The sequence below is a fragment of the Abramis brama genome (genome assembly GCF_963993115.1).
Source record: "Abramis brama genome assembly, chromosome: 22".
Taxonomy (NCBI): domain Eukaryota; kingdom Metazoa; phylum Chordata; class Actinopteri; order Cypriniformes; family Leuciscidae; genus Abramis; species Abramis brama.
The window spans coordinates 8,506,678-8,531,473 of NC_139984.1; the positions used below are offsets into that span (position 1 = coordinate 8,506,678).

The 24,796-nt window shown below is 38.4% G+C and overlaps 1 protein-coding gene across 1 annotated transcript in view; it reads left to right on the forward strand.

Moving 5' to 3' along the window:
• The first annotated feature begins 507 nt into the window (after positions 1-507).
• Positions 508-24,796, forward strand: part of LOC311073666 (PDZ domain-containing protein 4) — a 46,203-nt gene continuing 21,914 nt past the window's right edge. The window contains exon 1 of the mRNA XM_084099574.1: positions 508-696. Coding sequence (XP_083955700.1) covers positions 637-696 — 60 coding nt within the window. The 5' untranslated portion in view covers positions 508-636. The remainder of the gene's footprint in view (positions 697-24,796) is intronic.

Genomic DNA, 24,796 nt, shown 5'->3' on the forward strand with positions numbered 1-24,796 from the left:
CGTTTCATTGAAGGTCTCTCTTGACAAAACATTCAATCTATCCAATCATCCCTCCTTCACTTTGGAATAAAACATTGGACGTACATGCAGCATTTACTGATTTAGGAGTCATTTGGATGTAGTCCCAGAAAAAGCGCTGGTGGAAGTGGCCTGGATAAAAGCGTGAGAGCAAGCACAGGCGCGTAATTTCATGCTGATTTCCCTGAATTAAGCACATCAATGGGGACAGGAACAGAAGAAGTGCCGTACTACAACATTTCACTTAAAGCACAAATGGACTTTTCTACATGCTGGAATTCATTGGATTTCACACTCCACAATAGACTTGAGATATGACATTTTGGACTTTGGTTTTTTGAGCAAGTTAGGATGACATGCATTGTTAAAAAGCTTTATAACTAACTTCTTTAAAGACTTTTGTACTTGCATGTGTCTCTGAACTGGAAATGGTTTAAACTCAACGGCTCTCCCCGTAGTCCATTCGAAGAAATCGTTGTTGGACGAAAGATAAGCAAACTGTCTGTGGGCATCTGGGACATGCGGTTGTGTCTGAACTAGCACAGCGGCTCCTCTGAGAAGGTGATCTGAGCGGGTTCGTGGCCTGGCGGTGTCCGTGGTCAGACGTCAGAACTCAGGATGGGGTGCAACATGTGCGTGGTGCAGAAGCCCGAGGAGCAATACAGGGTCATGTTCCAGGTAAGAATACAAATCAAAGTTGTTTCTGTCCATAATCCCACTTATAGAAAGGTAGAAACTTGCTCTGAATGGCTTGATACATAGAGATCTGAATAGACCACCAGCCCTTGACTTGGTCAGTACATTCAGCAGTGCACTTAGTCCTTAGTTTCAAAAACAATACAAGTAATTATGAAAATACACAGAGATGTACTTAAGTCTACTAAAGTAGGTAAAAAAAGGACTCAAGTTCAACTAAATGCATATGTATATATATATATATATATATATATATATATATATATATATAAGGCAGAAAGGCTGAATCTCACCCAACATTGGTATTAGTGGTTGCAGTAAACTGCTTGCTTTCCTCTGCTTTCTTTGTTGTGTTTTAATGAGCTTTATTAGCCCTGCTTACTACAAGGAAGAAAACATCCAAGCCATTCAAATCATTTCATTTTCAATCAACTTCTTGGAAGTAGCAAAAAATCCACTGTGCCTTTTATTAACAACTGTTCTGGGCTATTAAATATTTTACTTGGCTAATACAAATGTACAAGAAAGACTAGTAATGAACTTCTGAATCATAGCTGGTGTCTGAAACCATAGGGGTTACTTTTGAGGAAAGCCATTGATACCTGACATTTTATGATTGTGATTCATGAGCATTGTTTTACATTATCATGTTGGGTAGTACTGAAGTGAATACTTGTATGTTTACAAGCTTGCAAATTGCAACCAGACTGTGCATGTATCTTTGATAGAAAGTCTTGTCGATAAGTGGCCACCAATACTAATAAAGCCAATTAGCAGAACAGTCCGACCTTTAGCGCTAACAAGCTGTTACAGAGAGAGAGGGGTGCGACTGTGTAATTACCAACATAATCATTATTTAAGCATTCAGATTATTAATTGGAACCAGAGTAGAACAAAATTTTGTGTAAAATTTACAGAGTGCTAAGCTTTGTTTTCATATAACATGGTGGCGTGTGAGAGAGAGAGTAGTTGTAGAACTAGGTTGTAGAAAATATAATCATGTGTTTATTTGATGTTACAAAAACTTTCTCCTGTCCCAGCAAAGACCCCTTATAAGTAAGCTATTTCTAGGCTGATTCACCTTGAAAATGTAAACACTGTAAAAACACACACACACACACACACACACACACACACACATATATATATATATATATAAATATGAGCAATATCACATGAGCAGGAGTGACACAATGCTAACTAGGAAAACTTAAAATGCCGATTAAAATGCTATATTATTTAAAAATGACATATTTAGGGAAAATAATTTAGGGGAAAGAGTGAATTATACTGCAATTATTGTGGCAGTTTTGAGCAGTAACGTGGTCTGACGCATCTAGCAGAGGAACCTAGAACTGATCTAGAACCACCAACTTCCTAGAAACTTGGCATTCGACAAAGGTCAAAATAAATGAGGAGTGTTGTGAAAAATGCAATACCATAATAACACACATTCTTCTCAGAGGTTCTTCTCATTCTTCAAATGAGGAGTTGAGGAAAGCAGTGGGTAATTAATTTGCTCTGTAATGTTATCAGAGGTGTGTGAGAAAAACACAGACATGCAATTTGGACAAGATTGAAATCACAAATTTGTGAAACACAAATTTATCTGACCTTCATAGAGCAACATAGTCCTGTCTGAATTACCTGTCACATTACTAGTCTTGTGGTGACCAGTTCATACATGCAATTTAAAAGAAAGTTTGTTGTCATAATCTTTAATCGAAATGACAAAATGTGCTTCTCCTCTGGAATGAGGTTCCTGTTCTGATGACCTCAGGAGGCACATTAAAATATTTTTTTCCCGTTCAATATTACATTTTCACAATACTGTCGGTGGGTCTTAACTTCCCATCACCCAGAAACACAACAGCTCACCTGAAAGTCTAGCCTAAGATAAGTATCAGATATTTATTATAGGTTAAAGTTGCAATGAAACAAAAGTAGTGACAGATCTTTTCTTCCATATTGTGATGTACATCAGAGTAAAATAGAAAAAAATGTAAGGCATACAAAGCATTGGTTTTAGCATCAGTTGCGTCGCTTCACCTCTGTTCACAGATCCTCTCCCGTGGCCTCATGGGATTGTAAAGTGTCCATTAGATGCTCACTCCAGGATCTCAGTGGAAGTCGTAGGTCATCCGGGTACTTTTGCCTATTCATTTTTGAATACTATGAAATTGAACATTTTAAAAAATGAATCGTTCACAATCACACCAATGCATTTAGAAAAGATGCATTGTTTTTTTTCCATTTCATTGCACATTTAAAAGTACCCTAAAAAGTGCAGCAAAAGACACATTTTCCAGGTCACTTATTACTCAGGCTTCTTCTTAAACCACCGAAGCCTAAAAAAAGAATGGTGACGACATGATAAGGCGAACAAAAGATGTTAAAGATCTGTACATTACATTGCAGCAAAGACGTGTATGGACTCCATTACTGTTGGAACCAGATGGAGAGAAGCGTGATGGAAAGGTGAGCTGGAGGATAGAGAGATGAAGAATGGATAGATAGCTTTTTTTTCTTCAGCTGTTTGCCATCATATAACGACAGTAATTGATTTCTACGCATCACAAAGCAGCAATGAATCGGTGGACCTTAGTGGCTCCTCAGGACCAGGCGGGGCTGTCCAGGGTCGTGCCTGACTAACTCTCACAGTCTCCGTCCAGTTTAATCTCAGCTTCATCTCACTACAGTCCATCCACAGTTCCATCATTTGCTGGACTTATTCTTATCTTAAAGAAAAGACATGATCAAAAGCCACAGTGACAACTCTCAACATCTAGAAAAACTGATGGAACAGATTTAACTGTGTGTCCGGATTTTCATTTAATGAATGAACTACCAGTGCTTGTAATGCAGCAACATAATAGTAGTGACAATCAACACAATCCAATACTGTTTTAAAGATGCTCTAAGCAATGTTGGGTGAAGTCACTTCTTGATGATGTTCGAAGTATAGAGAGCCTAAGTCCCTCCCCTTCCGGTGGAACACCATGGGACCTTAATTCGGAAAAATATTGTATGGTAGTCAATGGCGAGAGACAACAAATATTTTGATCTCGTTTGAATTGTACCCTGAATTACACATATGATGTTTGTCAATTTAAAAGATACATTTTAAAGTCAAGAAAGTCGCAGTTTGATGTAAAACTGTTGAGGTATAAGACTGTGAAAATATGTCATTCCAAAAGGCGCACATGTGACATCATACCTTTTCTCTCAATGAATGAAGCTAACTTTACTGAAGCTAACGTCTGTCATTTTTTTCTATAGTCTTACGTTATAATCGTATAACCCTCCTGTCCAGCAAAAACAGAGCCACCTGAACGTCGGATTGGAAGCCCTTCTGCCGGCGGAGTTCTCGCCACCTTTTGAATGCTTTTCCGATGTAAAGTCGGAACTTCGCGTTCCTTCTCCTTTTCCCTATTCTTTGTTATTTGTTCATCGGAACGTCGTCTCTTTAGTCGTGATTCTCAAGAATTCTCAAGAATATAAATTTTAACGTTAGTCGTTGCCGTTGTCTAGGACATCTCTCCTCTAGCTAACTTCCCTCTTCATGCTTCTCTCTCCTCCACACCCCACACCCCCCTTCATGTGCACACGCACTAACTCCCCAACCCCCACCCCCTAATCATTCTTGTCGGTCATTGGCTGGAACACTGTTTGTTATGTTTCGTGGTCCAGGCTGGGCCAGTTTGTTTTTGTTGCCGTTTGTGGAGCCCGGGCTGTCTACAGAGACCGCGTTTTTTTACAGTGTGTTCAGGGGACAGGCAGCTAGCGGATAGTGAGGAGATGTTTGCTGGATGTGACAAAAAAATGTTTTGGCCTAAAAAATGTGTGACATCACTTAGAGCACCTTTAAAGGCAGCTATATATTAGAGAGAAAAAACAAGAAAGAAAGAAAGAAAGAAAGAAAGAAAGAAAGAAAGAAAGAAAGAAAGAAAGAAAGAAAGAAAGAAAGAAAGAAAGAAAGAAAGAAAGGAACAAAACAATTGATTTTGAAATAAATGCAAGAAAGACTGAAAGAAGTATGCAGTATTACAATGACATTACTGCTGTTACATTATGAATGGTATAAAGTGTTAACATGCAAATGTTAAGTGATGAATTAATTGCATTTGGAGAAGAGGAAGAAAAAAGAGGAACTTCAATGTAGTGCTTCCTTTTAAGCACTATAAATCATTTTAAATTCAGTCAAACACACACACACAGATACACACACACACACACACACACACATGATTCATGTTCTCAGAAATAAAACCATCCAAGCAGTTCACAACAAAACATGCCGTCCAAGTCTCTTTCTGCATCCACTGACTTTAACAGCCTCTCCTGGGATCCATGTTGTTAAAAGACCCCGCTAATTAAACTTAATTAGGAGATTTTATTCTCTTTAATCCTTCCAATTAGAGACATTGCGAGTTGTGCTGTACATGTGGAGTGGAACAGTAACTATAATGATTTGATCCATCATGACTTGTGCTCTTTAACCTTAACCAAGCTTGTTAATTAAACCAATTATCCTTCTTTATGTTTCTTATCAATATTCTGGCTGATCCTGGAACTTCATTCTTATCAACCTGACAGATTTCACGGACCCATGAAAACGAGTAAAAACGCTGCATTATTCATGCCAGGCCAGTAGTTGGCGATGTGACTTTGTAAAGAAACAATGCACGCCTATAGACTGAACACGTAATAAGCATGCGCATGACATCAACATCCATTTTTCAAAAAATATTCATACCATTCATATTGTACAAATTGATTAACGCGGGAATAAATTACATTTTAAAATATATTTAAATCGAAAGTAGACAAAAAAATGCATAATATTTCACAATATAACCACTTTTACTGTATTTCTTATTAAATAAATGCATCCTTGGTGAACTTAAACAACTCTTTTTCAAAAACATTAGAAATATCTTACTGATCCGAGTTTAATTCTTTTAGGGGCAGTTAATTAGGGTTAGAGGTTAGGATAATAAATCATTTTTATTAATTTTACACATTTTGTAAACAAATTGGACACAGTATGAAGTTGGTAGTGGATGTTGGTTTGTGAAGCTCTTTAATATGCATATGTCTCAGACTGCAAACTAATTTGACCCTGTGGTTAACTCAAGCTTATTGTTTCAGATTCTACTGTCATATTACTATACAGACCGTCCCACAACACACACACTGAATCACTGTGTGATTTCACAGCACTGATAGTCATTTTATTTCTGAGGAACATGACAGCTCTCTGAGAAGGTGATAGATTGAGAGTGAAAGAATTTTACATCATGGTGTTTAATAATAATACAAAAAATAATTTAAAGTAAAATTTGAGAACTACAGCAATTTTGGTGCTTTCCTTAGTCAAAGTTATGGCTTCAGAAGCTTTGGAATATAGCACTTTTATGGTTTTTATTTGTTTATTTTATTTTTGGTTTTAACAATCACTGATCTCCGTATGCTTTGGAAAAGAGCAGCATGAACATTCCTCAAAACTTCTCATTTAGTCTTCCACAGAAAGAAACTCATCCTGGTTTAAATGACATGAAATGATGACACAATATTCAATTCGGGTTGATCTATATCTTTAAGTGTGCAGAGAATAATGGGACTCGAAACTGTGATAAAATAAAATGTATTTACTTTTTCGTATTTTTTTTTAAACCGATCATAATTTTAATTCAAATCATATCTTGAACTCATCTTACAAAATCCATTTTGACTCTCCAAATGTGACAGTATTGCTTTTTTTCAATATGTGCTGCAAATCCATTTCCACATTGCAGATATGATAAGGTGAAAATGAGCATCAGAGACACCATACAAAAGATCCACACACAAACACTCTCAAAGCAGGAAAGTGTTTATCTGATGTGGGTGTTCAGTGTTTCTCAATGTGTAGTTTCCTTTCCACTGGCAAAACCAACCGCAGAATAAACACCATCAATCTGCCCAGCACACCAGCAGTATCCAGCACCCCATCAATCACCCTGAGCGCCCCCTCCTCTCTCTCTCTCTCTCTCTCTCTCTCTGAGCTGCATTGCAATGGGATGCTGTAACTATGGCAACCAGACTCATTAAGCAAGCAAAATGAGTCGTCTTACGCTGATCTTTGCCTGGTTACATTGGTATTAATGAACATATGGCACAAATAAGTGCTTAACGTGATCAAAGAATCACTCTGCCTCCCTCTCACACACACACACACACACAGCCTCGCGCCTCTGCTCGGCCACACCCTTTCTTTCTGTCTGTCTCGTCATGCCAGACGTATAATCACATCTTGCTCTCTGTCTCTCTCTCTCTTTTACTAAGCCTCAAAAGGATTTTCTTTAAAGTTACATAAATTTTTTACCAGCATGATGTTCACTTCTAGTTAGTGGTGCTCAATGAGATGTAGAACAGCAGGAGAAAGCTAGCCGTTAGCATTCCCATTCATCCCACCGTTGCAGGACCTCCCAGAAAAATGTGATTTTAAATCTGCTATTTATCTTTATTTCATCAGCAGCATAATACACACATACTGTACGCTCGCAGTCAAAAAATTCTTAAAATGTGTACACTTCTTTTTTTTAAATGGAATATTGCAGTATTTATTGTAAATTATTTATGCTTGCACATCATTGTTTTTTTATTTATTATTGTACCCTCATAATCTTTGATCAAAATAATTAATTAATTTTGAACTTTCAACAGCTATTCTTTGAATTAATGTAATTAAATGGATTTCCTCGTGATTAAATGGCTTTCTTTCAGCATTAAGCACTTTTGTTAGGCTAACTTAAATTGCATAGATTGGATCAACTTTATTAACTAGTGTAATTGTACTACTATAAAATAAGTTGGATTCAACTATATTTAATTAAGTTGAATGCAAATTAAGTAAATTAGTTGGTCCAAAACATTGCAAATTAGTTGGGCTGACACTATTAAATTAAGCTGTGCCCAACCATAGTAAATAAGTTGAATCAACCTTAATAAATTAAGTTAAATTAAATTGGAATAACAGAATTGCATAATGCTGAAATAAAGCAAGTTAATCATGTGGAAATCCTTTCCATGATTTTTTTATGTTCATTCAGAGAGTTATTTTTTTGAGTGAAGGGCGGGGCAACATGTCACTCACATGAGATCCACCAATAGCAAAACACGACCATCTAATCAACTCCTCATTAATTCCTCAAAATCCATATTTATAACTTTATAGACTATAATCACTAGCTTCCGGTAACGGCCGTACGTGAGTCTAGTTCCGGTGGAAGAGTGACCTCTGGTCACTCCTCCACCGAAACTAGACTCGCGTACGGCCGTTGCCAGAAGCCAGTGATTATAGTTTATAAAGTTATAAATATGAATATTTTTCTTACAAAAACACATCGCTTCACTTCAGAAGGCCTTTATTAACCCCTGGAGTCGTATGGATTACTTTTATGATGGAGGGATGCACTTTTTTGGGCTTCAAAAACTCTACTCACTCCCATTGTAAAGCTTGGAAGAGCCAGGATCCTTTTTAATACAACTCCAATTGTGTTTGGCTGAAAGAAGATGAAGCCCCAGAGCACACCCACCTATTACATAATCATCATGGATTAATCATCAAGGGTAGTTTGAAGTTTCTGGAGAGTTCACATTAGCGAACTGTTTCAGACCACTGAAAAACACCTTAATTTTGGCCAGATTTTGTTTGAAATTACATCACACCTGTTCATTCTTCATCTCGTTCATCTTGTTCAGTGTCTGCGCTATTTCTCTCCAGAAGTAATGACTTTTTTATCATGATAAAATTGCCAATATACACTCACCGACCACTTTATTAGATACACTTTGTTAGTACCGGGTAGGACCTCCTTTTGCCTCCAGATTGCCTTGTCACAAATTCAACAAGGTGCTGGAAACTTTCCTCAGAGATCTTGGTACGTATTAGATTAGATTACCTTTATTGTCATCATAAACATGTATAATGAAATTAGGAAGTGCTTCCCTTAGTGTCGGATTATACAACAACACAAACAATGTTACATACAACACAAATATTAAACATATAATACAAAAATAATCAATTTGTAATCAGTTTTAAATATTGCACTTATAAGAAATATATTGAACTAAAACTGTGAATTGCAAAATGAAAAAAGGGAAAAAAAGAAAAATAACACCCTGAGACTGTACAGTATATGTATATGTATGTATGTAGCAGAGAGGGATCCGTGCATATTAGAGTTCATGAAGGTTATGGCTCTGGGGAAGAAACTGTCCTTGAATCTTGTTGTCCTCATTTTTATGGACCTGTAATGCCTGCCTGATGGCAGCAGGTCAAACCATTTAAACCCGGGGTGTGAGTCCTTTATAATGTTTTTAACCCTACTGAGGCATTGAGAGTTGTACATGTCCTTCAGTGATGGGAGGGGGCATCCAATGATCCTCTGTGCGGTGTTAATGGTCCTCTTATCTGCCTCAGAAGCTTCGAGGTCAGCACACTCTCAATGGAAGAACGATAGAAATTCACCAGCAGCTTTTCACCCATGTTGTTTTTCCTGAGAAGTCTCAGGAAGTGTAGTCGTTGCCTCACCTTCTTGATGACCGCTGTAGTATTTGCAGTCCAGGAGAGGTCAGCAGAGATAAAAGTGGCCAGAAATGTAAAATTTACACCATCTCAATACAGTCCTCATTGATGTTAAGGGGAAACAGATCCTCCTTCTGGTTCCTGAAGTCTGTGATGAGCTCCTTCGTTCTTGAGATGTTTAGAGTCAGGTTGTTGACTGAACTCCATGATGTTATTTTCTGGACCTCGTCACCACCTGCTGTCTCATCACTACCTTCCATAAGTCCACGGGATGATGACACGTAAGAGCCCATTTTCACAGCCTGGGAACGACTGGTGAGGAAATTGTTCCTGATATTGACTGATATTGTAATGTTGCTGAGGAAGACAGACGAAGACGAGGATCTAAACGCAGGGTGATTTAATAAAGTAACACAAAACAGAGAACACAGAACTCAAAGAACAAAAGAACAAAACCTTGGGAATCACAGAGAGATACAACCATTACACGTACAACAACTGACAAGGTAACAAGTGAAACACAAGGGCTATAAATACACAGAGACAAACAAGCTTAACTAAGTAACAAGGGGGCGTGGTTAATAAGAAACACCTGGGAAGACTAATAAACAAGAAAGACTACAAAACATGGCACAGAACAGGAAATAGCAAAAGTACACACAAGACAAGGGAAACACAGGACAGGAATCATGACAGATATTCAATATATGCAAAGAGTCAGTATTTACAGTGATGTCCCTTCTTCCTCATAACCTCTGCAATTTGCTTTGGCATGTTGGGTATCAGCTTCTGGCCCAAATCCAGACTGATGGCGATCCATTCTTGCCTTATTAGTGCTCAGAGTTGCTTGTCCACTCGCCGTTTGAGGACTGACCACATGTTCTCAATGGGATTAAGATCCGGATAGTTGCCTGGCCACGGATCCAAAGTTTCAATATAATGATCTCCGAGGCACTTCATTATTAATCATGCCTTGTGACTTGGTGCTCAATCATGCTGGAAAATCTCGGATCATCACCAAAATGCTTCTGGATTGTTGAGAAAAGTTGCTTTTCTTTATTCATGCCAGTGTTTTTTGGCAGAATTGTGAGAGCGTCCACTCCCTGGATGAAAAGCAACCCCACACATGGATGCTTCACTGTTGGAACGACACAAGACTCATGGTAGTGTTCACCTTTTCTTCTCCAGACAACTGATTTCCAGCTGTCCCAAACTGAGAAAGAGTACAGAAGCATCACAAACACCCGCTGCCAATATTGAGCAGCTCTGCACTGGTGAGACACAATTCTGCAGCGACGACTCAGGAGGAGACCGTTCTGGCGCTTATGGACACTCTGGGACGTCCTGAAGCTGCATTCACTGCAGCTGAATCTCTCTCCTTGAAGTTCTTGATGATCCGGTAAATGGTTATTTCAGGTGCAGTACTTTGCAGCAATTTCCTTCCATGTGAGGCATTTTTATGCAAAGCAATAATGGCTGTACATCTTTCTTTGGAGGTAACCATTGCTAACACAAGCACACATGATTGGATGGTCTTCTTCCCTCCTTTTATAGCAATCAGTCTACTCTTATTATCCAATCAGAATAATAGAGTGATTTCACCTGACTAGTATTCATTCACACTTTTCCATGTGCTGATGATATGTTTAGTGAAATTATGTTTGCTGGTAATTTTGTGCCAGGGACAAAAAACAGTGACATTTTAATTTTTGCAATAAAGGTTTTTTGGTCAATGAAGCTTTTTGCAAATATGTCATATGCATCTGATCTTTCTGCACAATAATCTAGAAACAATGTGAATCAACATTTAACAAGCAACATTTACATCACTGCCAAACATGGACTGCAACATCACTTGGCCATGGCTATACATAGCAAATGGTTAGATAAATCTGTGCTCTCATACTATATACTCCTAGTGATGAGCGAATTTACGTTACATAGGCAATACAGTAGCACATAAAAACCAAAGTATACTTTGGGCTTTAAGATTTCAGATTCGAGGTGAAATTACATTGATGCCATTTATAAAGACCAGGATAGGGCTCTTTTGATTTAGGACACTAAGCACCAAGAAACCATACAGAATTCTAGAAACTGTAGAGAAACATGCTAAGAACTCAGAAATTCTTAGCACTGCATAGCAATCATCCACAACACCCTATCATTGTGGTGTCACTTTTGCATTGCCAAGCACCACTCATATTTCCTTCTGAAAATGTAAATTTGCATAATTTAAGTGTAAAGGATCACCCAGACCCCTGAAAACAAATACACACACACCGGCGTGTAGACGCACATTTGTATCAGATAATATCACAGGAGCGTGTTAATGAGGGTTCAGCACTATGTGTGTCTAATTAATCCCTGCGGAATTAATCGTCAAGGGAGGGATCAAGATCTACTCAGTATGAAAATGAGTGTCAACAGTGAGTTCATCCTTCACCTCATCAGTATGTACACCAACAGGTAGCCTATATGTCTCTGAGACATGTTGGTATGTACAGGATTAATGAGACGGTCAGAGGTCAAGTCAAAGGGCTGCAATACAGATGATCTATGTGCATTGAATTATGCTCAGATAAAAGCTCTGTTACAAAACAGAGACAAATAATCATCCAATATGGTGGATGAGCATGAATGTCATTAATAAATATATTCACACAATAGCAAAAAAATGGACAGAAATATTGTTTGTACTTATAACAGCATCACATTGTTAGCTTAGCAACATGCTAATGCCAAAAACCAACCCAGGCTCATTGGAAAAACATCCCTGTGCCGACATTTGTGCAACATTATGTTATGTTTCTTCCTGCACGTTTCACAACACTTTCAAATGTCCAGTGAGTAGCACTAAAGGTGAGTTCAGAATGAATCTGGCGCAGTTTTATTATTAACAATTCATTGTTTGTTGAATGTAACATGGCAGCTCAAACATGAAATGTCCGGTGAGTGACTCTAAAAGGTTAGTCTTCTATTGCATTTGAAAATAATGTACCACCTACACTAAACCCTAAACCTAACCGACAGTGTAAAGCAAACGTGAGATAAAAATGCATTGATGAAGCAACAATCCTTTGAGCCATTTTATTGTGCACTATGGTAAAATTTTGAGGTCATATGATAGTATAGTAAAAGAACTGTGCAAAAACAAGTCTTTATTAAAGGATAATCTGCCCTGAAATCAAAATTTGATTGAAAAGGAATTAAATATGTTGGTGTTTTATTGCCACTAGTGTTTCAGCTGGAAACTGCAGTGAACTTTATGCAGGTTTTTATAATTAACTTTTTTGCTCACCAGCCACTGTGGCAACTGGTTTTCCAAAGTTACAAGTCACTCAGCATTTCCACTGGCCCCAATTCTGACATCGATACCATGGGGAAAAACTGCCATATAGATATTTTTAATATGATCTCATAATTTGTCAGCAGGTTTATTAGGCTGCTGTCACTTTAAGACCTGACGCACGAATCCATTACACTGTGACACATGCGTTTTCTTTCTCAACTGTTTACATTCACTTCAAATATAACTCACTGTGTTTACGCGAATACTCGACAAGATCGGCATTTTGACATTATTTTGTATGTATTTGACTGTTTAAGTGCAATAAGCAGCGATAAAGAACTCAATTTAGTGCTGAGAGGCGGCTTGATGTGCCGATCGGTACAGTATACCGATTTTTCAGTACTGATATTGAAAAATCAGTATTTTTGACAACACTACATTGCAATTAGTTTAATATTTCAGATGCATTTTTAAAAGACTACAATTGAATAATGTATATATTATTTATCAAATTCAAGCCGGCAGCGTGGCAAGTAGAAGTGACTGCGTTACACGCCACTGCTGAAATACACACGCTTTTGGCGGGTGTTAATGTCAAGCCCTGATTGTATGTATTGGTGCAGTGTTGTTGGAAGAGCTACTGAATGTTTTCCATTGAGCCTAGATTGCTAAACACTATTGGAATCAACCGTTTTAGTCAAATGTTGTATTTGCTGCAAACAAGGTTAGGGTTTCAGGGAGACTCCAAATAAACAGTCACATGAGAATCCCAAGAGACTTCACAGAATGAGGGTTACTATGTAGTCAGCACTCTGTATTTGTGTAAAGCATATCAGTAACTGTTGAGAAAGTCAATGCCTATTTAGAGCATTCCAAAACTAATCTGGTTTTCGTACAAAGTAATGTTTCAGACATCAAAGAGAAAGAAATAGTTTGAAATACGGAGAGATGCAGCCTAAACACTGGAGATGTTTAGACTCCCTTATGCTGTCTGTGCTGAGAGACTACAAAATGAAACAATCAATCTTTGTACAAACAAAAGCTGATTGCACAAACAATGCCTGCTGTAAAACCATCCAATTGGTTTGTTTTTCAAGAGGCTTTCGAACATATCTTTGTATTTAATTTGAATAAATCCATTGCAGCAGGCCCACAGTAGGAAAGGATCGCTCCGCTTCACAGCATTTCAGCAGATATGTATTCCCTTGACAAACTGTCTGCAGGGTATGATATGAGTTATGCATAGTTAATTTCTACATACAAAACAGCCACAGCTTTCAAAGTACATGCTGCATGGGTAATAAAAAATGAGAACATTAAATCATTAAGCTCAAATAATTTGCCAGCCACTTTATACTTCAGAATGGAAAATAAAGAGACAGAAAGCATGCATGCATTTTTAATGTCCAGATGTCTAGAAACTGTCAGAATATGCAGATGATTTGGGAACAATTCTACAAAAGGGAAATTAACTACCGCTCTAGTATTATCTCAGAGACAAAGAGAAGTGTTACTGCAGCTACAGGTTAAATAATTCAACAAAACTATTGAAAGGTACATGTGAGAATGTGGTGGTGCTCCCAGCTCTGAGCGGTTTTATCTGGAGAGCGTTTACTCTGAGCCGCTGTCAGACGGGGAGTCCCGAGAGAGCGAGCGGGAACATTAGTATGCTTCTCACCGCCCGCGCTCTCTCACATGCACTGTGTGTGCGCCATAGAACAGGTGTCAAAGTGTCTTAGTAACACACATGAGCTACCATTAGATACCAAATAAACCCATAAACCTTGTGTCGCGCACAACACTGGTTTAATAAAAACAGAAGTTATACTGTAGATGAGGAGACAGCTAGGCCAGTTGTTGGAAAATGAACGGGAGATATATCACAATGCTCAATATGGCATCTGTAGAAAAGCAAGTTAAAGGGATGGTTTGGAGTAAAATCAACCTAGGGTCCTTTGCACCATGACCTTGAGCCAAACACCCCCCCAGAAGCCTTTTTTCCCTTGGTTGAACATTATTAAAGTTAGAGCTTATTTAGAGATATCAGCCGGATGGCTTAGTGCAGGCGCTAATGTATCTTATGAAGTATCTCGTAAATTACCCCACTAATAATGCCCAGAATGGTACCAAACTTATACAGTAGTACAAATAGGTTCTGTACTCATAAAACGAGGCATTGGAAAGTTTGTAAGTACATCAGGAGTTTTTTTCAAATAATACTTGCCTGATGGCTAATGCTACCGCTAACTCGGACGTTGAGGTCACTTCCGAGATTTGGGAAAAGCACGTAAAAGTCCTGGCAGAAAGCGATGCATATGTAGGGTAGACCAATAGCAACAGACTGAGTCATCTGAGAGTCATCTGACCAATCAGAGCAGGGTAGACCAATCACAACAGACTGAGTCATCTGACCAATCAGAGCAGAGTAGACCAATCACAACAGACTGGGCCATCTGACCAATCAAAGCAGAGTAGACCAATCACAACAGACTGAGTCATCTGACCAATTAGAGTAAAGTAGACCAATCACAACCGACTGAGTCATCTGACCAATCAGAGCAGAGTAGACCAATCACAACAGACTGGAGCATCTGACCAATCAGAGCAGAGTAGACCAATCACAACAGACTGGGCCATCTGACCAACCAGAGCAGAGTAGACCAATCACAACAGACTGGAGCATCTGACCAATCAGAGCAGAGTAGACCAATCACAACAGACTGGGCCATCTGACCAATGAGAGCAGAGTAGACCAATCACAACAGACTGGGTCATCTGACCAATCAGAGCAGAGTAGGAGTCACACTTCACACAAACTCAACAGGAAATACACTATATACCTATTTATTAACATTGCTTTGCAATATAGGACATTTGAAACAATATAAAATGGAGTAAAGCAAACACATTCTATTTAGTAAATCTGACTGAATCTAGATGATTGAAGTTTTATGGCTGGATTTTGGGTTTTCAGCTTCGATTCAGATTCATTACATTTGAATGTAAAATGATGTAATATTTCTCAATAGTCAACTCATAATCTGATCATTTATGGCTATTACTGAATTAAACTTTTTTTTATATTATAAACTCTATAATTTGCAAGCACATTAGCCACATTTTTGATAATATTTTGTCAGATTTTATTGATCTGTAAACCTGGCAGACAGTTTAATAATATATATAGCTATGGGTGGGCCTTACCAAGAAAGCTACTGTATGTTTTTACATAAGTTATAATGCATGGATGGGCAGGGAGTTTTTGCCCAGAACAGAAATATACCGCCAATCCAAACTGTATGCTAATTGTCAATCATCTTTGATGATATTGGTCCTGACAGAAATATATTCCCTACAATCTGTCCTCCTGGACCGCTGTGCTCCTGGAGACACACACCAGCGCCAATACACACCCAAGATCATTTCTAAAACCCATCCGAGAGCACGATGGAACAAGATAAGAGGCAAACCAGCCATCTGACCATTATTACTCATCCCATGAACCACTTCATCCTCGATCTCCCTCTGTTTCGCTCTGTTTGAACTGCCTCTGTTTTAAAGCATCATAGATGAACAGGCTGTTTTTAAAAGGTATAGGCACAGGCAGCACAATTATATTTTGATTGGGTCAAACAATAAGGCAGAACTGCAAATGAATTCAGCAAAAAAAGAAACAAACCCTTTTTCAGGATACTGTATTTTAAAGATAATTTTGTCAAATCCAAATACGCTTTACAAATCATAACTGGAAAGTGTTTAAACAGTGTTTTTCATGGTCGTTCAGTGAACCATAAAACATTTTTGCACATTCGGAACAGTCACAGACCGAGCACTTGAACATTGAACACTTAGTGTACTTCAGATCTTAAAAGTATATTTAAAAAAAAACTGTACTTGCAGATAATATGACATTAATAAAATAAAAGGCAACCAAGTGCACTTAAAGAGAGCACACTATCATGATTATGGCTGAATCCGAAATCGCCCTCTGCTTTAAGAAGTACATTTATTTTAATGTGTTAACAAAGAAATTAAGCACATGTAAACTTTACATTTTAACTAGTGCGTTATTTGATTTTACATTTATAGTTATTTCAAATGCACTAAATTGCAGCTTCATCATTATAAATGTGTAATTACAAATATATTTAAATTCATGACATACAAGTTTCAACATAAATGACATTAAAGTATATTTTAGTTTACCATAAATGCTTGTCAGCACATTCAGCAGTAGCTTTAACCACATTTCAAAGACAATAGACGTAATTATGAAATTACATTACAAAAATGTGCTAATGTCCTATTTAACTCTTTCCCCGCCATTGACAGATATTTCTGGCTTTCCGTGTTTTCACTTTTAGATGGTAAAATAACGCGATCATCAACATTAAACAGTATATAAATAAAAACGGCCTAATGTTACTGAATGAAATGTCGACCCAGGACGAGTTACAGGACTGTGAAGCTTTGGGGTGTTGATGGACTCGATCTACTCCATCTGTGTTTTGATCATCGTTCTGAATCTTATCCAGACTCAGCTTTCTGATATTCTCTCAGCTTTTTGCACAAAATGTAGCTTTTTTTTATGAAACGACAACAACAAACACAAAGTGTGGCAGTGATAATCTCAGGCACTGTTTATGTGCTTTATTTAATGTTAAAAGTGTGTAATGTGACTTTGAATATCATTTAGTGCTCCAGCTTTGTAGCTGTAAAAGCAACAATGGATAATTCACCTCAGAACGTTCAAACTGTGAACAAACAAGTGTATTCTTGACAAAGATTGTTTTAGTTACTCAGTATGTATTTTTAATAATGTTTAAATGGTTTAATATTTGTGAATTTGATTATGTAGCCTACTTATCCATTTTCTTGCGATTGCCATCAAGATTACTCTCTGGTGCTGTGCACTTGCCGCGAGACTGACGCTGTTCTGATTGGCTGTGGGTTTTGATTGATTTTTGACGTAGTCGTAGTCGCGTCACAAATTGCTTGTCGCTGGATTCTTCTCGCATCGCGTCTGGTTAGGACCATAGACAGTAAAAGAAATGAACACAGCGACCCCATAGACTTCGACGGAGACCAGTGAAGTCAATCAGAAGCACTCTCTTCCTGGGGGTCGAGCGTACTGCGCAGACTCAAACTGAGCTTGACGACGTAGATGTGACGTGAGCAACCCATCTGTCTTCTAGTAGCTGTGCCAAGAGAAATCTGAATCATTCCCTTCCGAAACTTGTGTGTGAAGCGTGAGTAGGAGCTGTCCATGAGCTAGGAGCAGAGGCAACTTTATGACTCTCTATGGGCTTCTCCCTTGATTTTTTCGGACTTTGTGCCTCCATGTCCCCCCGATTGCCCGCGAGCTTCTCCTCCTGTCTATACGGTAATCTCTCTACTGTGCGACAGAGAGTCGCGTGGTTATGATGCAATCGTTAGCCTATTTTTACAAAAACTGCTTCTACTGGGCCATAACGTAAGATACAAGGTAATGGAGCCTTTTATACATTTTCGTGTTTCTTTAGAAATAAATAATGGACAAACAGAGTCTTTAAACGCCTCAGATGTAAAGTTATTCGCTGTCAAAGTGACGCCAAAATGAATGGGAGTCAATGGAATGCTTGGGAAGGTACGCTTTCCGGGTGCTGGATTACCCCCTTGGTTAGGACATGGTGTTACCAGGGGGGCAGGGTTTCATATTATTTTGAAGTTTCCCCGGGCGCCGCCATTGGCTAGCGGACCATCACCTGCTGTTAGCATCCCATTGACTTCCATGCATTTTGACGTCACTTTGACAGCAAATAACTTTACATCTGAGGCGTTTAAAGACTCTATTTGTCCATTATTTATTTCTAAAGAAACACGAAAATGTATAAAAGGCTCCATTTACCTTGTATCTTACGTTATGGCCCCGTAGAAGCAGTTTTTGTAAAAATAGGCTAACGATTGCGTCATGACCACGCGACTCTCTGTCGCACAGTAGATAATTACTGTATGGACAGGAGGAGAAGCTTGCGCGCAATTGGGGGGACGTGGAGGCAAAGTGACAAAATAATGAATCAGAATACCTAGCAAAAGTTTCTCCTGCTCCTAGCTCATGGACAGCTCCTACTCACGCTCTCCGTCTCTGCAAGTTTCGGAAGGGAATGATTCAGATTTCTCTTGGCACAGCTACTAGAAGACAGACGGGTTGCTCACGTCACATCTACGTCGTCAAGCTCAGTTTGAGTCTGCGCAGTACGCTCGACCCCCAGGAAGTAAGAGCTTCTAATTGACTTCACTTGTCTCCGTTGAATCCAATGGGGTCGCTGTGTCCAGTTTATATAGCCTACTGTCTATGGGTGTTACACAATTAGCTTAGCAACATGCTAATCCAAAATCCAAAACTCTATAGAAATCAATTTTGATTAAATTAATGCACAAAATATTTGCAATATTGATTAATTAAAAAGTCATTCAAAACATAATATTTATATATTATAATAAATTGGAAAATATAGTATAAATAATACAATTATTATAAGCAATAATAATAACTAAAAGTAATGATCTATAGGTTGTAAATAGGCTTTAGTGCCAGTCATGGTTACACTGCTGCCGAATGGGCAGTAGAAGCCGAGATAATCTCTCTGAATCTCCCGATCATGCTCTCTTTCCCTTCCCCCGTGTTTTGTCTCTCTCTGTCTGTCACCTTCTTTGAACGTCCCCCTCCATCCCCCGTCTGCTCTCCGTAATCCAGCTTCAGAAGGAATAATGAAGACTTTCTTCTCTCTACACCTATAGTTGTGTCCCTCTGCAATCATCTATGTGTCTCTGGACCTGTAACCCTGCAGACACAGGAGCGGACGTGTGGCTTGAGATGTTTTCCGCATTACGCCCGCTTGAATTAGTGTCTGGGGACGCGGTTATGCCTCCGCGCCGGAGATGAGGACATCTCCTATGTAATAAATCATCGCTTACTGTTAATTAAACCGTCCGTCCAAACTACACTCCAAGTATGTGTGTGTGTTTATAGCTCTGGCTGGGGAAGGCGTGTTAAACTGTGTGCATGATTGCGTTTATGAAAACCAGTGCCCCTGACGGTCGTATCCTTGGAAATTATATGACGGGAAGACAGCGGAGAAGAGTGGCCTTTACAGCAAGACTATTAAAAGCTGAGGGACGATGAATCTTCAAGCCCAATGTGGCATATTTGGGCACAACAGAGCAGCACTAATATTGTGTTGAAATGGATTTGGCAGGGACAAACCAGTTTATATAGAAATCTCCAGACAGCGGACAAGGTCACTCTCAGCAAATGTCCCGCATGGAGTCTGTGCCTACACAATAATACTGTACGCAGGTTTCCACAGGATTCAGTCGCTCTGAAATGCCATTCACTAATAATTTAAGTTCTATAATATAAAGAATTCCAGTGAAGTGAAACGGGATATTGAATGAGAAAAATGTTGGTGGAACGAGACCAGTATTGTGCATTAAGAAAAGCCAGGATTGTAGACTAGTTGATTAGTGAGGTAGAATTTTTAAATCGGCATGAAAAATAAGTTATTATAGTGTTTTCTTCTCTATTGTGATTATATCCGAGTGAAACGGCTTCTCGAAGGAGAAAGAAATGTAGGACGGGACTTGATTTTGTCCATTGGAAATTGATTGGATGGTTGTGGTTTGCTATTGGTGGATCTCATGTGAGTGACAGGTTATTGCCCCGCCCACACGCCAGTAAACACATCATCAGAGAAGAGAAGAGATGTTGCTGCAAGAGGGAGTGGATGTTATTTTGGTTAAAAATTACAAGGACACAAAACTAAAAAAAAATGATGTGCTCGGGTAAATCATGTAAGTTCGTACATGTAAAGGATGGAATACATTGCTTAACTTTTACAATTTGAACATTTAGCGTCCATTAGAGCTGGGTGGTATGAAGATATATATTGTGGCGATGACATAAATATATTTGTAAATATATTCAAAATTGACACGTTAGAGCGAAAAAGAAACATGGATGAAAGAGCAAATAAAGAGCGGCAATTCCTTGACATTAAAAAGAGCAATTAAACGTGAAAGAGAACACAGTCCATACATGTGTTTTGTGCTCTTTGTTTTTTTCTCAGAGACATAGACAGAGCATCGCCTACTTTGAAAAACGAAGACCTAAAAGCACCTCCTGGTTTTGTCGAGTTTGACGTGTTCCTGGGTCAACATATTTTGTTGATCCTGGAACAACATTCCTGTCCGAAAATTTAAAGCGCCGCTATGCAGTTTTGGCAATTTCTTTGCTGTTTTCTCGCTTTTTGCTCGTGGGTTTCTCTATAGAGCTCCCCCTACAGTTTTGGAATAGATATTTGACAACACTGTCGTAAAAAACTCGTTGGCGACTCTCCCCTGTCCCATCTTCTCCCTCTGGTCATATGCATTTGTGCATTGCGAGACCTGATATCACTGATACCATTCAACCCGAAAAAAGTCATATAACCATTCCAATGACTCCGAAGCTGTTCAGTTAAGGTAAATTTAAGCTAAAAAAACCCTGCATAGTTCCCCTTTAATTCTAGCCATATTTCTACACCTAAACCCAACACTACCCATAAGTTATTAAATGATAGGTGAATAACTGATGTAGAAGCACCTAACCCTGGTTGTAAGCCTAAACTTGACATCAACTGTAAACTTGTCCCTCAAATCTGATTGGTTGATTGAATATTTTTCCAAGATCAACATACCCATAGTGTCCATAAACAAGCGTATCTGATCAGGGGCTGTGGACACGAATCAGACTGATTATATACAGTAGGACTTCACTTGTCTATTATAAAAATGTGTAATTGTGGTCATCCCAAGTTAGAACGTTAGCTAATGTTCACTATAACACAAATTAGCAGATCCACTACAGTGTGGAAACACTGGGAATACAACACTTGGCATACTTTGCATTGTGCTTGTAATGAATGCTGTGCAAAAATCATGTTTGCGTAGCAAGACACATTTGCACTCATATGAGTATGTTGGGCAACTTACAGATTAGTGAACAGGTTTAGTTTGGCCTATTAATGACAATGCTTTCTTTCAGAAACATGCAAGTGTGTGCATCTATGAGGAATAGCTTCATACTAACTTCACATAGTATTTAGACCATCAGAATTTACATTTGAGTCGCTGTAGGGGGAACGCGAGGGAGGAAACGTGTCTTAGCTCTGGGTGTTCTGGCTGTGTTTCTTTGATGAAGCCTCCCACTCGGACCTGAGTCTGAAGCTCACGCTGTTTCCATCTGAATCCTGCTGAATATTATCACACTAATCCCTAATTACCAGTCTCTCTTGCCACGGGGATTACCAGTCTCAGCCATACCTCCACACAAACACAGTGGAATCATTTAGGTGGGAACGCTTTCATACACGTGCTAGTCCTCCATAAGCTTCTGGGAGAGGTCAGAGGGGCACAAAGTTCAGAGGTCAAAGATGATCCCCCTACAGCCTCCCAGTTACATCCAATAACAGTGAGAATTGGAAACATAAACTTGGCAAACAATATTGGTTTTCACTCGTGTGAAAAGAAAACACTTCAGCATACTTTTATAGAGAGTACTTATAATGTAAATAATATACCATAAAATAATATGTTTATCCCTTAAAACTCATCTTTGATCACCAAAACTACATATTTAAAAGTTTTTTCCTTCTTCATGCCTTAAAATAGCTTGAATGTAACTCTACACCCTTTCCTCATTTAGTACATGCGGTATATGCAAATGATCCCCGCCTCCACTCACTCACACAGCTCAGAGATCCACTCGTTGACGATCACACGTTGATCTGATTGGTTACAAGGTAGTTTGTGACGTCAGAAACACCAGCGATTTCAAACCGTGTTTTTGAGACTGTCTTTGGTTCACTGCAGTTTTAAGGAGAAAATACTCAGCAATATTGTCGACTTATGAATCTGCACATGGTGTGTCTTAAAGCATATTAAAAACACCACATAGACATATAAACAACATTAAAAACTTGACTTTCACCACAGGGGGACTTTAAATGTAAACTGAATGTAATGTTTTCATACATGTAACTGCATGTTAATTGCAATTAAATAGAAACGTATTATAGTTTAAATTTATCTTAAATGCAGTTAGCTGAACTTGCTTAAGTACATCTTTATATATCATTTCACAATTCTATTGTTTTTGAAATATGGTTAAAGATACTGCTGAATGTACTGACAAGCATTTATGGTAAATTAAAATATACTTTAATGTAATTTCTGTTGAAGCCTGTATGTCATGTATTTACAGTTTTTCTCAGTCGCTTTGGTGCATTTCTCAAATCATCTTTAATATTTGCAAAGAAGAATGTGCATTCTCAAAACAATTCGTACAAACAGCAGCACACATTGGATTAGCTGCAAAAGCCTGTAACTTACTCAAAATCTTTAGTTCATCTCTTAAAAGTAAGTATTTATCAATGAACATATCAGTGCCATCAGAATGAAAAGTCCTTGTGTTATTGTTCACAAACAATCAAATTGGCAACTATGAAAAACTATGGCAACAGTTTGGATGACAGTTACTGCATTGAAATGTACAAAGATGCGCTTCTTCTGTATGCCATATATCCATTTCAAAAGAACAAATGTACACACTACTGTACGTGAGTTATTGATTGAAAGAGACAGGATAGGATTCACAGTTACACTTTTACTAGTGGTCTGACAAAAAAAAAAAAAAAAAAACTTACAATATTATTGTGCAAATACAACATTAGAAAGGCAAACACAGGAAAGACCCCTTAGGCAGAACTTTGCTTTTGCATGCAGCACTGTATGAGGAATTACAGTGCAGTCTCATCACAACGGATATCTTCCCTTGCAATGCAATGTGGAAACAATCTTTTGGGATGTCTTATCCAACCTCTGCAGGCGTCTACTGTGATGTCCTCACAGGCTACACCCATGGCAGCCAGCAGGGTCATCTGAGTGTGTGGCTGGCGATCATAGACCTTCCACCTCCATGCTGAGAAGAACTCCTCAGTTGGGTTAAGGAATGGAGAATAATGTGGGAGGAATTCCATCAACCTCCTATAGTGGGTCACAAACCATTGCCTGATGGCGTTTGAGTGATGGAATCTCACATTATCCCAAATTACCACATACTTTGGTAAATCATCTCGAAATGGACCCCTCTCATCATCAGGGATGAGAGTCCTGTCGAGGGTCTCTGAGAAGGTGAGGAGATGCTGTGTGTTGAATGGAATATGAATTAGCACGCCGTGCTCTGAAATAGCAGCACATAGTGATATTTCCTCCCCGTTGGCCTGGCAAACCAACAGTAGCTCTGTGGCCGATGGCATTTCGACCACGCCTTCAGCTTTTGGTCAGGTTGAAGCCAGTCTCATCCATATGAAGTTGTGAGATGGTTCACTTGACTCCAATTCCATTATACGCTGTATCCCAGAACACACAAAATTTGTTTTAATGAATTACATCCATTTTCATTTTGGACAAGATACAGTTACCTCAAATTCATACATACTGCATGTGCTTTTGTTCTTCTACAGCAGTGGTTCTCAACCTTTTTTGGGCCAGCCAATATCCAGGTCCCTGAACGCCCCCCAAAATGTGATTGCAGAATATATTTAAATTATCCATCAAATTGTAATTTTCTCCTTACTGTCTTGCAAGTTAACAATAATGCCTGACCAGTAAATTACTTGGTGAACAAAGAAAACATTTTGGCATTAGGAATTGGAATTAGTTAATGCCTAAAAAAAAGTTTTACATAATAAATAGAATTTAGTTTCATTTTAAAATTCGTCGCTGGAGTGAATGGGAACATGATTTATTGAAAATATTTGAAAAAATATAAGTGTTTCTTAAGTCAATACTTTTTAATGGCTTGTCAACTTTCCATTCCATTCTTACTTTTGAATAAGAAATAATATCAAGTCGTCAAAATACAACTCGTCAAATCCGCGAATCACAACAAGCGTATCGGTGAGAACACTCATTTAAACAGCACACACACCCGATCTTGACTGCACATCATATTTGTCACGCGTGCACACATGACATCACACTCTGCGCATATGTTTTACAACATGATTTAACATATACATAGTCCTAACACTTTTTAAATAGCCTACTTAAAGTGTTTATTACAAATAAATGACTAAATGCTTAAAATTAATAAAAGTAAATGAACAAAAATTTGCATTATATATTTAAATATA